Source organism: Oncorhynchus keta, chromosome 8 (assembly GCF_023373465.1).
Source record: "Oncorhynchus keta strain PuntledgeMale-10-30-2019 chromosome 8, Oket_V2, whole genome shotgun sequence".
NCBI classification, from domain to species: Eukaryota; Metazoa; Chordata; class Actinopteri; order Salmoniformes; family Salmonidae; genus Oncorhynchus; species Oncorhynchus keta.
This window is the reverse complement of record NC_068428.1, coordinates 47,027,696-47,041,853: the sequence shown is the minus strand read 5'-3', so window position 1 is coordinate 47,041,853 and position 14,158 is coordinate 47,027,696. Positions and strand designations below refer to the sequence as shown.

The window sequence follows — 14,158 nt, the reverse complement described above, 5'->3', positions numbered from 1 at the left end:
TGGAGACCCGTTGAGAGCACATCGCTAAGGACCAATCATGGTCCAAACACACCAACAGAGTAGTGAAGAGGGCACGACAACATCTCTTCCCCCCTCAGGAGGCTGAGAAGATTTGGTACTGGCCCTCAGTTCCTCAAAAAATTATACAGCTGCACCATTGAGAGCATATTGATTGGCTGCATCTTCTCATTCTTCTCCAAGGTCATAAGACTGCTGAACAATTAATTAAATGGCTACCCGGACATTCTGCTTTTCACCCCCTACCTACATGTACATAGTACTCTAATCAATCACCGAACCAAACCTACATGTACATAGTACTCTAATCAATCACCGAACCAAACCTACATGTACATAGTACTCTAATCAATCACCGAACCAAACCTACATGTACATAGTACTCTAATCAATCACCGAACCAAACCTACATGTACATAGTACTCTAATCAATCACCGAACCAAACCTACATGTACATAGTACTCTAATCAATCACCGAACCAAACCTACATGTACATAGTACTCTAATCAATCACCGAACCAAACCTACATGTACATAGTACTCTAATCAATCACCGAACCAAACCTACATGTACATAGTACTCTAATCAATCACCGAACCAAACCTATATGTACATAGTATTCTAATCAATCACCGAACCAAACCTACATGTACATAGTACTCTAATCAATCACCGAACCAAACCTACATGTACATAGTACTCTAATCAATCACCGAACCAAACCTACATGTACATAGTACTCTAATCAATCACCGAACCAAACCTATATGTACATAGTACTCTAATCAATCACCGAACCAAACCTACATGTACATAGTACTCTAATCAATCACCGAACCAAACCTACATGTACATAGTACTCTAATCAATCACCGAACCAAACCTACATGTACATAGTACTCTAATCAATCACCGAACCAAACCTACATGTACATAGTACTCTAATCAATCACCGAATCAAACCTACATGTACATAGTACTCTAATCAATCATTGAACCAAACCTACATGTACATAGTACTCTAATCAATCACCAAACCTACATGTACATAGTACTCTAATCAATCACCGAACCAAACCTACATGTACATAGTACTCTAATCAATCACCGAACCAAACCTACATGTACATAGTACTCTAATCAATCATTGAACCAAACCTACATGTACATAGTACTCTAATCAATCACCGAACCAAACCTATATGTACATAGTACTCTAATCAATCACCGAACCAAACCTACATGTACATAGTACTCTAATCAATCACCGAACCAAACCTACATGTACATAGTACTCTAATCAATCACCGAACCAAACCTACATGTACATAGTACTCTAATCAATCACCGAACCAAACCTACATGTACATAGTACTCTAATCAATCACCGAACCAAACCTACATGTACATAGTACTCTAATCAATCACCGAACCAAACCTACATGTACATAGTACTCTAATCAATCACCGAACCAAACCTATATGTACATAGTACTCTAATCAATCACCGAACCAAACCTACATGTACATAGTACTCTAATCAATCACCGAACCAAACCTACATGTACATAGTACTCTAATCAATCACCGAATCAAACCTGCATGTACATAGTACTCTAATCAATCATTGAACCAAACCTACATGTACATAGTACTCTAATCAATCACCAAACCTACATGTACATAGTACTCTAATCAATCACCGAACCAAACCTACATGTACATAGTACTCTAATCAATCACCGAACCAAACCTACATGTACATAGTACTCTAATCAATCATTGAACCAAACCTACATGTACATAGTACTCTAATCAATCACCAAACCTACATGTACATAGTACTCTAATCAATCACCAAACCTACATGTACATAGTACTCTAATCAATCATTGAACCAAACCTAGATGTGAATCACCTCCATCACCAACCCCAACTACCTCGCCCCCCAGTACACTGACTCATTACAGGTACTCCTTGTATGTAGCATGTATATAGTTATTGTATATGTATACATGTATAAGGCCTCATTATTGTTATTTTATCGTGTTACTATTTTCTTTTGAGCTATTTGTTTATTTTCTTACTTTTTTAAACTCTGCATTGTTGGAAAAGGTCTCGTAAGTAAACATTTCACGGTAAAAGTTTACACTTGTATTTGGCGCATACAAGTAGTTCGGGAAGACTGACGACGTAGCGACGTTTTAATGCAGGACTATTAGTCACAGCGCTACAGTACTACATGTAGATAGCTGCTGAACGTCACCGTGGATTAAGTTTTTCTCACACAACTGATTCAAATCAAAGACTAAATGAGGAGTTGATTAGTTGAGTCAAGTGGGTGAGTGCTAGAGGACGGAAAGAAACCGGGAACCAGGATTGAGAGTGCTAGAGGACAGAACGAAACTGGGGACCAGGATTGAGAGTGCTAGAGGACAGAACGAAACTGGGGACCAGGATTGAGAGTGCTAGAGGACAGAACGAAACTGGGGACCAGGATTGAGAGTGCTAGAGGACAGAAAGAAACTGGGGACCAGGATTGAGAGTGCTAGAGGACAGAACGAAACTGGGGACCAGGATTGAGAGTGCTAGAGGACAGAAAGAAACTGGGGACCAGGATTGAGAGTGCTAGAGGACAGAAAGAAACTGGGGACCAGGATTGAGAGTGCTAGAGGACAGAACGAAACTGGGGACCAGGATTGAGAGTGCTAGAGGACAGAACGAAACTGGGGACCAGGATTGAGAGTGCTAGAGGACAGAAAGAAACTGGGGACCAGGATTGAGAGTGCTAGAGGACAGAAAGAAACTGGGGACCAGGATTGAGAGTGCTAGAGGACAGAAATAAACTGGGGACCAGGATTGAGAGTGCTAGAGGACAGAAAGAAACTGGGGACCAGGATTGAGAGTGCTAGAGGACAGAAAGAAACTGGGGACCAGGATTGAGAGTGCTAGAGGACAGAACGAAACTGGGGACCAGGATTGAGAGTGCTAGAGGACAGAACGAAACTGGGGACCAGGATTGAGAGTGCTAGAGGACAGAAAGAAACTGGGGACCAGGATTGAGAGTGCTAGAGGACAGAAAGAAACTGGGGACCAGGATTGAGAGTGCTAGAGGACAGAAAGAAACTGGGGACCAGGATTGAGAGTGCTAGAGGACAGAAAGAAACTGGGGACCAGGATTGAGAGTGCTAAGAGGACAGAAAGAAACTGGGGACCAGGATTGAGAGTGCTAGAGGACAGAAAGAAACTGGGGACCAGGATTGAGAGTGCTAGAGGACAGAAAGAAACTGGGGACCAGGATTGAGAGTGCTAGAGGACAGAACGAAACTGGGGACCAGGATTGAGAAAACTGATATAGACTAGAAAAACTCAACCATGGATTGAGTATTTTTTATTTAAAAAAAAATACCTGTTCTCACACCTTCCTGTACAGTTCAAACTGTGGATGCATTTGACAGGTTGCTTAAGTAGGTTTTTTGCTGTGTTTTTCCATCCCGAAATTACGACTTAGTAGCTCCACTGACTGTAATTTCCACCATATTCAAGACAGTTTGAGATTTTGCCAATGAAGCCCTTTACTTCCCCAGAGTCGGAATGAACAAAAATAGATAACGTGCTAACATCTATCTTCCAAGATGGCGTAGCAATCGGACGTGTGTTTTGTCTTGTCCCGTCCTGTCTAGTGTAAATATAGTTTTCTTAGGTTTTTTTCTGTATATATTTCGTACATATTTTAATCTCACTTTCAAACTAGAGCTGAATATACTCTCCTGCAACCCGCATCACCCAATGTGGTACGGATCTGCTTTTTCTATACTTTACTTTAGAACCGTCAGAAGCTAGCCAGCTAACTAGCTACTACTCAGTTAGCCATTGCTAGCGGTCTTCAAAGCTAACTAGGACACCAGCGCGACATCAACCCAGAGCATATCAGACTGCTCTTTCTCTACCACATCTCCGGATTCCTACCGCAAGCTCTGAACCTTACACGGATCATCGCAACTAGCTAGCTGCAATCCGAGTGGCTACTCCTGGCTAACGTCTCTGTCCCAAAACAAGCTACAGTTAGCCTTGAGCTAAGCCCATCTCCCGACTAGCCGAAGAGGCCCAACAATACCTCTTTTGCCAATTGGCCTGGACCCTTTACTGCCGACACGGAGCCCCGCCGATCCATCACGACTGGTCCGCCGACATAATCGTCCGAGGTGGTTTCAACAGGCTTTTTCGTTGCGACATCGCCAAAGATCCATCTGCTGGCCAAGGCCCGCGAGCTTTCTGAAACGCTGTGTCTCCAGCTCACCCAGCGCATTAGAGCTCCTGTAGCATAATCCTGGGCTACAATTACCCGGGCCCACGACCGGTCTGTCGATGTCACCGCAAGAAGAGGAATAAACAGACTCACCCCATCGCGACGTCCCCCAAAGGTTAGCTCTCTAGCCCTCGCTATCTCCCTGCTTGCTAATTCGGCCTGCTAACGGTTAGCTTGTCTAGCCCGGCCTACGAACTGTTAGCTTGTTAGCACAGGCCTGCTAACCATCTGGCTCACTGCGTTCTAAACACTCTGAACCCATTTACTTTCTATCTCTCTTTGATTTTTATTTTGTTTATACCTTCCGGAAACCTGCCTCACCCACTGTGATACGGAATCGCTATCACCTTTAATTTTTATTTTATTTTTATGACACACTCAAGAACCTCCAGACGCTAACCAGCTAACTAGCTACAAGCTATTTAGTCATTGTTAGTTTTTTTTTTAAAACCTGGATAACACTCGCCAGCCCAGCTTCCCTGCCCATCCACCGCTGCCCCCTGGACACTGATCTCTTGGCTACATAGCTGACGCACGCTGGACTGTCCATTAATCACGGTACTCCATTCTGCTTGTTTGTTTTATCTGTCGACCCAGTTGCCTAGTCAACGCCATTTTACCTGCTGTTTGTTGTGCTAGCTGATTAGCCTCGCCTACTGTTTTTAGCTAGCTTTCCCAATTCAACACCTGTGATTACTGTATACCTCGCTGTATGTCTCTCCCAAATGTCAATATGCCTTGTATACTGTTGTTCAGGTTAGTTATCATTGTTTTAGTTCACAATGGAGCCCCTAGATCCACTCTGCATACCCCTGTTACCTCCTTTGTCCCACCCCCACACATGCGGTGACCTCACCCATTACAACCAGCATGTCCAGAGATACAACCTCTCTCATCATCACCCAGTGCCTGGGCTTACCTCCGCTGTACCCGCACCCCACCATACCCCTGTCTGCGCATTATGCCCTGAATATATTCTACCATGCCCAGAAACCTGCTCCTCTTATCCTCTGCCCCCAACGCTCTAGGCGACCAGTTTTGATAGCCTTTAGCCGCACCCTCATACTACTCCTTCTCTGTTCCGCGGGTGATGTGGAGGTAAACCCAGGCCCTGCATGTCCCCAGGTACCCTCATTTGTTGACTTCTGTGATCGAAAAGTCTTGGTTTTATGCATGTCAACATCAGAAGCCTCCTCCCTAAGTTTGTTTTACTCACTGCTTTAGCACACTCTGCTAACCCTGATGTCCTTGCCGTGTCTGAATCCTGGCTCAGGAAGGCCACCAAAAATTCAGAGATTTCCATACCCAACTATAACATCTTCCGTCAAGATAGAACTGCCAAAGGGGGCGGAGTCGCAGTCTACTGCAGAGATAGCCTGCAAAGTAATGTCATACTTTCCAGGTCCATACCCAAACAGTTTGAACTACTAATTTTGAAAATTACTCTCTCCAGAAACAAGTCTCTCACTGTTGCCGCCTGCTACCGACCCCCGTCAGCTCCCAGCTGTGCCCTGGACACCATTTGTGAATTGATCGCCCCCATCTAGCTTCAGAGTTTGTCCTGTTAGGTGACCTAAACTGGGATATGCTTAACACCCCGGCAGTCCTACAATCTAAGCTAGATGCCCTCAATCTCACGCAAATCATCAAGGAACCCACCAGGTACAACCCTAACTCTGTAAACAAGGGCACCCTCATAGACGTCATCCTGACCAACTGGCCCTCCAAATATACCTCCGCTGTCTTCAACCAGGATCTCAGCGATCACTGCCTCATCGCCTGTATCCGCCACGGAGCCGCAGTCAAACGACCACCCTCATCACTGTCAAACGCTCCCTAAAACACTTCTGTGAGCAGGCCTTTCTAATCGACCTGGCCCGTGTATCCTGGAAGGACATTGACCTCATCCCGTCAGTTGAGGATGCCTGGTCATTCTTTAAAAGTAACTTCCTCACCATTTTGGATAAGCATGCTCCGTTCAAAAATGCAGAACCAAGAACAGATACAGCCCTTGGTTCACCCCAGACCTGACTGCCCTCGACCAGCACAAAAACATCCTGTGGCGGACTGCAATAGCATCGAATAGCCCCCGTGATATGCAACTGTTCAGGGAAGTCAGGAACCAATACACGCAGTCAGTCAGGAAAGCTAAGGCCAGCTTCTTCAGGCAAAAGTTTGCATCCTGTAGCTCCAACTCCAAAAGTTCTGGGACACTGTGAAGTCCATGGAGAACAAGAGCACCTCCTCTCAGCTGCCCACTGCACTGAGGCTAGGAAACACGGTCTCCACCGATAAATCCATGATTATCGAAAACTTCAATAAGCACTTCTCAACGGCTGGCCATGCCTTCCGCCTGGCTACTCCAACCTCGGCCAACAGCTCCGCCCCGTAGTTCCTCACCCAAGCCTCTCCAGGTTCTCCTTTACCCAAATCCAGATAGCAGATGTTCTGAAAGAGCTGCAAAACCTGGACCCGTACAAATCAGCTGGGCTTGACAATCTGGACCCGCTATTTCTGAAACTATCTGCCGCCATTGTCGCAACCCCTATCACCAGCCTGTTCAACCTCTCTTTCATATCGTCTGAGATCCCCAAGGATTGAAAGCTGCCGCAGTCATCCCCCTCTTCAAAGGAGGAGACACCCTGGACCCAAACTGCTATAGACCTATATCCATCCTGCCCTGCCTATCTAAGGTCTTCGAAAGCCAAGTCAACAAACAGGTCACTGACCATCTCGAATCCCACCGTACCTTCTCCGCTGTGCAATCTGGTTTCCGAGCCGGTCACGGGTGCACCTCAGCCACACTCAAGGTACTAAATGATATCATAACCGCCATCGATAAAAGACAGTACTGTGCAGCCGTCTTCATCGACCTCGCCAAGGCTTTCGACTCTGTCAATCACCAAATTCTTATCGGCAGACTCAACAGCCTCGGTTTTTCGGATGACTGCCTTGCCTGGTTCACCAATTACTTTGCAGACAGAGTTCAGTGTGTCAAATCAGAGGGCATGCTGTCCGGTCCTCTGGCAGTCTCTATGGGGGTGCCACAGGGTTCAATTCTCGGGCCGACTCTTTTCTCTGTATATATCAATGATGTTGCTCTTGCTGCGGGCGATTCCCTGATCCACCTCTACGCAGACGACACCATTCTATATACTTTCGGCCCGTCATTGGACACTGTGCTATCAAACCTCCAAACGAGCTTCAATGCCATACAGCACTCCTTCCGTGGCCTCCAACTGCTCTTAAACGCGAGTAAAACCAAATGCATGCTTTTCAACCGATCGCTGCCTGCACCTGCATGCCCGACTAGCATCACCACCCTGGATGGTTCCAACCTTGAATATGTGGACATCTATAAGTACCTAGGTGTCTGGCTAGACTGCAAACTCTCCTTCCAGACTCACATCAAACATCTCCAATCAAAAATCAAATCCAGAGTCGGCTTTCTATTCCGCAACAAAGCCTCCTTCACTCACGCTGCCAAGCTTACCTAGTAAAACTGACTATCCTACCGATCCTCGACTTCGGCGATGTCATCTACAAAATGGCTTCCAACACTCTACTCAGCAAACTGGATGCAGTCTATCACAGTGCCATCCGTTTTGTCACTAAAGCACCTTATACCACCCACCACTGCGACTTGTATGCTCTAGTCGGCTGGCCCTCACTACATATTCGTCGCCAGACCCACTGGCTCCAGGTCATTTACAAGTCCATGCTAGGTAAAGCTCCGCCTTATCTCAGTTCACTGGTCACGATGGCAACACCCATCCGTAGCACGCGCTCCAGCAGGTGTATCTCACTGATCATCCCTAAAGCCAACACCTCATTTGCCGCCTTTCGTTCCAGTACTCTGCTGCCTGTGACTGGAACGAATTGCAAAAATCGCTGAAGTTGGAGACTTTATCTCCCTCACCAACTTCAAACATCAGCTATCCGAGCAGCTAACCGATCGCTGCAGCTGTACATAGTCTATAGGTAAATAGCTCACCCTTATTCACCTGCCTCATTCCCATACTGTTTTTATACTGTTTTTATTTATTTACTTTTCTGCTCTTTTGCACACCAATATCACCAATATCTCTACCTGTACATGCCCATCTGATCATTTATCACTCCAGTGTTAATCTGCAAAATTGTATTATTCGCCTACCTCCTCATGCCTTTTGCACACATTGTATATAGATTGCCCATTTTTTTCTACTGTGTTATTGACTAGTTAATTGTTTACTCCATGTGTAACTCTGTGTTGTCTGTTCACACTGCTATGCTTTATCTTGGCCAGGTCGCAGTTGCAAATGAGAACTTGCTCTCAACTAGCCTACCTGGTTAAATAAAGGTGAAATAAAAAAATAAAAAAATAAAAACTGTTCCTGTTGACTTCTAGTCATTGTGCTGATGCTAGTTAGCATTGGCTCGTGAAACTAGCTATAAGTTCCTTCATACTGGACACAATAACGGTATCCACGATGGTATTCTGTGTCAGCTAGCGATATTAAAAAAATTCCACAAAATATCTCCCCCCAAAATGTTAATAAAAAACCCCAGTTTGAAAACCTCTGAACTAGACTTAATCTCCCCTCTTCTACCCTTCCTTCCTTCCTTCCTTCCTTCCTTCCTTCCTTCCTTCCTTCCTTCCTTCCTTCCTTCCTTCCTTCCTTCTTTCCTTTCTCTCTCTTTCTCTCCAGGTCCCATGATCCAGAGGAACCGGGCCGAGACCCTGCATTGTAAGAAGAATAGGGGTTCCACAGGGCTCTGTGTTGGGTTAAATATCTTTCTCTCTCTTTCTCTCCATGTCTCCTCTGTCAGGTACATCCGTACCATGTACCTGGGCATCCAGAGTCATCGTCGGAAGGAGAACCAGAGGAGGTTCTACTGGGCCATGATGTATGAGTACGCTGACGTCAACATGCTGCGTCTGCTGGAGACCTTCCTGGAGTCAGCTCCTCAGCTGGTCCTGCAGCTCTGTATCATGATCCAGAGAAACCGGGCCGAGACCCTGCAATGTAAGAAGAATAGGGGTTCCACAGGGCTCTGTGTTGGGTTAAATATAATAATTATTATTGATATTTGTGAGTAAACTTTCAACATTCATTCTTTCTTGTAGGTATAAAAGATACTCCTGAATATCCCATTCTCCGATTTCGACACAAAACATGCATTGGAAATTTGATATTAAGTGCCATTTTGATTCAAACTGTTTCGTGTGTGAAAACTAATATGGGGAATATTATAATAATAATAATAATAATAATAATAATAATATATGCCATTTAGCAGACGCTTTTATCCAAAGCGACTTACAGTCACAACAAATAACAAACGTTGAGTTTTCTGATTGTTGAAGTATATACTATATCACAGCGGTGTATTTATTGTGGAGCTGGTAATGACAGACCAATTCTCATATTGCAGGTGATAGCAGGGCATCGACTGCTATGCTGATGTCTCGATCAAAATGGACTGGTGTAGTAAACAAGAAATAATAATAATAATAATCTAATATAGAAACCGCACAAGTAGTGTGATTTAACCATCAATAATGTTTCTGAATATCACACTATTTTAGAGCGTAACAATTTGATTCACTCGTTCACTGCAATGAATATGCATATTCAAATGTACGTTTTGCTAGTTCAATATTTCATTAAATAGTTTATTAGAATATTTAGCTAAAATGGCATTATGTGTTTAATTAGATTATTCTTTGAGTCAAGGCTAGGAATAAATCAGCGTTTTTTTCTACATAAATGATTTATCACCAGTTTATCATCAAACAGTTTGACTGTCCTGCAGACACTGATTCTTCATTTCACTCAGACAGAAATGATCACCTTGTCTTCTCTCTACCCCCCCCCTCTCTCTCTCTCTCTCTCTTAATTGTTCTCTCTGTTCATTACTTTTTTCTGCTCTGCCACTCTCTCGCTCTCTCCCACACATTCTCTCTGTTCCCCTGTACTCTCTCTCTCTCCCCCTCTCTCTCCCACTCTTTCTCACTCTTCTTTCCTCTCTCTCTCACTCCCCTTTATGTCTCTCTCTTTCTCACTCCCCTTATCTCTCTCTCTCTCTCTCCCTCTCCTCTCCCCCAGGTATGTCTGTGCTTGCCTCTCTGCTGTCTCTGTCCTGGGTGCTGGCCTCCTATCACAAGCTCCTGCGTGACTCCCGTGACGACAAGAAGAGTCTGAGCTACCGTGGGGCCCTGGTACACCTGTTCTGGCGTCTCTTCACCATCTCTTCCCGGGTCCTCTCCTTCGCCCTGTTCGCCTCCGTGTTCCATCTCTACTTCGGCATCTTCGTGGTGCTGCACTGGTGCGCCATGGCCTTCTGGGTAATCCACGGTGGCACCGACTTCTGCATGTCCAAGTGGGAGGAAGTCCTGTTTAACATGGTTGTGGGCGTGGTCTATGTGTTCTGCTGGTTCAACGTGAGAGAGGGTCGGACGCGCTACCGTATGGTCACCTACTACACCGTGGTGCTACTGGAGAACGCCGTGCTCACCGCGCTCTGGTACGCCTACCGCGACCCCGCCACCACCGACGCCTACGCCGGCTCCGCCCTCTGCAGCGTCTTCCTGTGCTACGCCTCGGGCGTGGCCTGCATGGTGCTGTATTACGGGGTGCTGCACCCCATGGGCCCAGGGCTCCGGGTCCTGGCCTCGTCCTGCTGCGCTGAACTGCTGTGGGGGCTCCCCCTGCCCCCTGAGGCCGAACCCATGGCCCCCACCCCGGGTCCCAGAGGCTCCCAGGCCACCCCGACACGGGCCATGGCAGGGGACTATGAAGGAGACTATGAAGCGGCCACGGACACCTGTCTGCCTGTGTTCCAGGTGAGGTCCACGGAGCCGGTGGACGAGGCCGGGAGACCCATCCGACCAGAGGGGCCCCTCATAAAGATAGACATGCCCAGAAAGCGCTACCCGGCCTGGGACGCACACTTTGTGGACCGGCGACTGCGCAGGACCATAAACGTACTGCAGTACATCAGCCCCAACGCGGTGGGCATCAGGTATAGGGATGGACCTCTTCTCTATGAGTTACTGCAGTACGAGTCCTCTCTCTGAAGGAAAACTCTCCTTCCTTCCTTCCTACTCTCTCTCTCTGTCTCTCTCTCTGTCTCTCTCTCTCTGTCTCTCTCTCTGTCTCTCTCTCTCTGTCTCTCTGTCTCTCTCTCTCTCTCTCTCTCTCTCTCTCTCTCTCTGTGTCTCTCTCTCTCTCTCTGTCTCTCTCTCTGTCTCTCTCTCTCTCTGTCTCTCTCTCTAGTTCTGTTCTTTCTTTCATTGGATCTTCTCCCCACGTCTTCATTTGGTGCTCTTACTCTTTACCTTCCCTCAGTCCCAGTCCCCTGTGTGTGTGTGTGTGTGTGTGTGTGTGTGTGTGTGTGTGTGTGTGTGTGTGTGTGTGTGTGTGTGTGTGTGTGTGTGTGTGTGTGTGTGTGTGTGTGTGTGTGTGTGTGTGTGTGTGTGTGTGTGTGTGTGTGTGTGTGTGTGTGTGTGCGTGTGTGCGCGTGTGTGTTGTGAACTCTACCAAGAAACTGTCAAGACTACTATACAATACAATACAATACAATACAATACAATACAATACAATCATACTTTATTTTGGAAAAACAAAACATGCAGAGAAAAAGATCTATCTGATTTCTTAAGTCCTTGGTTATCAACCACGTTATCTGTCTGTGTGTCTGTCTGAGCGTGTATGACTCTATAACCACCAAGTGTTTTCATATACTGTGTTGATGATGATGATATTACCTGTGTGGTGGGGTGGGGTGGGGTGGGGGCGGGGGACATGTTGTTCCTGTCATGTGACCCGGTGCAATGCCTGATGGGAATGATGGAGGAGGGTTGAAGCTGCACCACGACACTAAGCTAACTGCCATATCTTTACATAATGGAACTCTTCTAAGGGAAGAACATAGATGACAGACTATCAGACCAAATAAAGAAGCAGTTGAGAAGCTGTCAGGTGACAGGTGTCAGATTACAAAAGGAACACACAGGTACAATTTGACTTTTTTTTATATTTTTTTAATTTTTTTAAATGTCTGCACAACATGCTACTATGAACGTTGACCATCGCCTCCCCAGCCTTGGACAATGTGGAGTAATCATGCCATTCTTCCCGCAGCGGGTTATCCCTAAGCACAGGTCTAGGACCAGCTCTATCTTCGCCCCTCACTTCCATTGTTTGACGGACGAAAAGGTTAAACTGACCTTGAAGTTCCACCGATACCGATGACAAACAGGGGCCTCCGCTGGTAGCAGTCGGTCACAGCGTGCTAGATGTGGCCTAGCTATGGCAGCGTTTCTCAGCTCCAGTCCTCTGGCACCACCGACTGAACACATGTTGGATGTGGCCCCCGGACAAGCACAAGTGATTCTTCTTCTAATCTTCAAGCTCTTGACAAGTTGAATCATGTTTTATTTTTTATTTTTTTGAGGGGGGTTACATTACAAACGTGTCCTGTTTTGGGGGATACTGGGGGACCGGAGTTGGGAAATCCTAATCTATGGTACATGCCTGTCTGGCAGTGAATTCAGTTGGATCCAGATGAGACAAGCATTTCGTTTTGACACTAATCATAGGCTATGAAGCACAGAAGACAACGTTTAGAGGTGTTCTTACAGCACAACCGGGTGAAATGTGTCTTTCTTTCCAGAAAACCCAGAGTTATGACATTCCAAAGAACTTTGCTTTCGTTTTATTTTTTTATTTTTAAACAAACAACTAAATTCTGAAAAGGAATAAAGTCAAATGTGAAAAATACATGAAATAATAATGGATGTCACGGGGGAGACAGCAGGCATTCCCTGCTGTTCCACTATTCCTCCAGCATTCCCTGCTGTTCCGCTATTCCTCCAGCATTCCCTGCTGTTCCACTATTCCTCCAGCATTCCCTGCTGTTCCGCTATTCCTCCAGCATTCCCTGCTGTTCCACTATTCCTCCAGCATTCCCTGCTGTTCCGCTATTCCTCCAGCATTCACTATTTCTCCAGCATTCCCTGCTGTTCCGCTATTCCTATTCCTCCAGCATTCCCTGCTGTTCCACTATTCCTCCAGCATTCCCTGCTGTTCCACTATTCCTCCAGCATTCCCTGCTGTTCCGCTATTCCTCCAGCATTCCCTGCTGTTCCGCTATTCCTCCAGCATTCCCTGCTGTTCCACTATTCCTCCAGCATTCCCTGCTGTTCCACTATTCCTCCAGCATTCCCTGCTGTTCCGCTATTCCTCCAGCATTCCCTGCTGTTCCACTATTCCTCCAGCATTCCCTGCTGTTCCACTATTCCTCCAGCATTCCCTGCTGTTCCACTATTCCTCCAGCATTCCCTGCTGTTCCGCTATTCCTCCAGCATTCCCTGCTGTTCCACTATTCCTCCAGCATTCCCTGCTGTTCCGCTATTCCTCCAGCATTCCCTGCTGTTCCACTATTCCTCCAGCATTCCCTGCTGTTCCACTATTCCTCCAGCATTCCCTGCTGTTCCACTATTCCTCCAGCATTCCCTGCTGTTCCACTATTCCTCCAGCATTCCCTGCTGTTCCGCTATTCCTCCAGCATTCCCTGCTGTTCCACTATTCCTCCAGCATTCCCTGCTGTTCCGCTATTCCTCCAGCATTCCCTGCTGTTCCACTATTCCTCCAGCATTCCCTGCTGTTCCGCTATTCCTCCAGCATTCCCTGCTGTTCCACTATTCCTCCAGCATTCCCTGCTGTTCCACTATTCCTCCAGCATTCCCTGCTGTTCCACTATTCCTCCAGCATTCCCTGCTGTTCCCACTATTCCTCCAGCATTCCCTGCTGTTCCACTATTCCTCCAGCATTCCCTGCT

At 46.3% G+C, this 14,158-nt stretch overlaps 1 protein-coding gene across 1 annotated transcript in view; it reads left to right on the top strand.

Annotated features, from left to right (window-relative positions):
• xkr6b (XK, Kell blood group complex subunit-related family, member 6b) overlaps window positions 1-12,060 on the top strand; it is a 108,713-nt gene extending 96,653 nt beyond the window's left edge. The window contains exons 2-3 of the mRNA XM_052524590.1: window positions 9,143-9,339; window positions 10,423-12,060. Of these exons, the coding sequence (XP_052380550.1) occupies window positions 9,143-9,339; window positions 10,423-11,393 (1,168 nt within the window). The 3' untranslated portion in view covers window positions 11,394-12,060. The remainder of the gene's footprint in view (window positions 1-9,142; window positions 9,340-10,422) is intronic.
• Window positions 12,061-14,158: the final 2,098 nt, after the last annotated feature.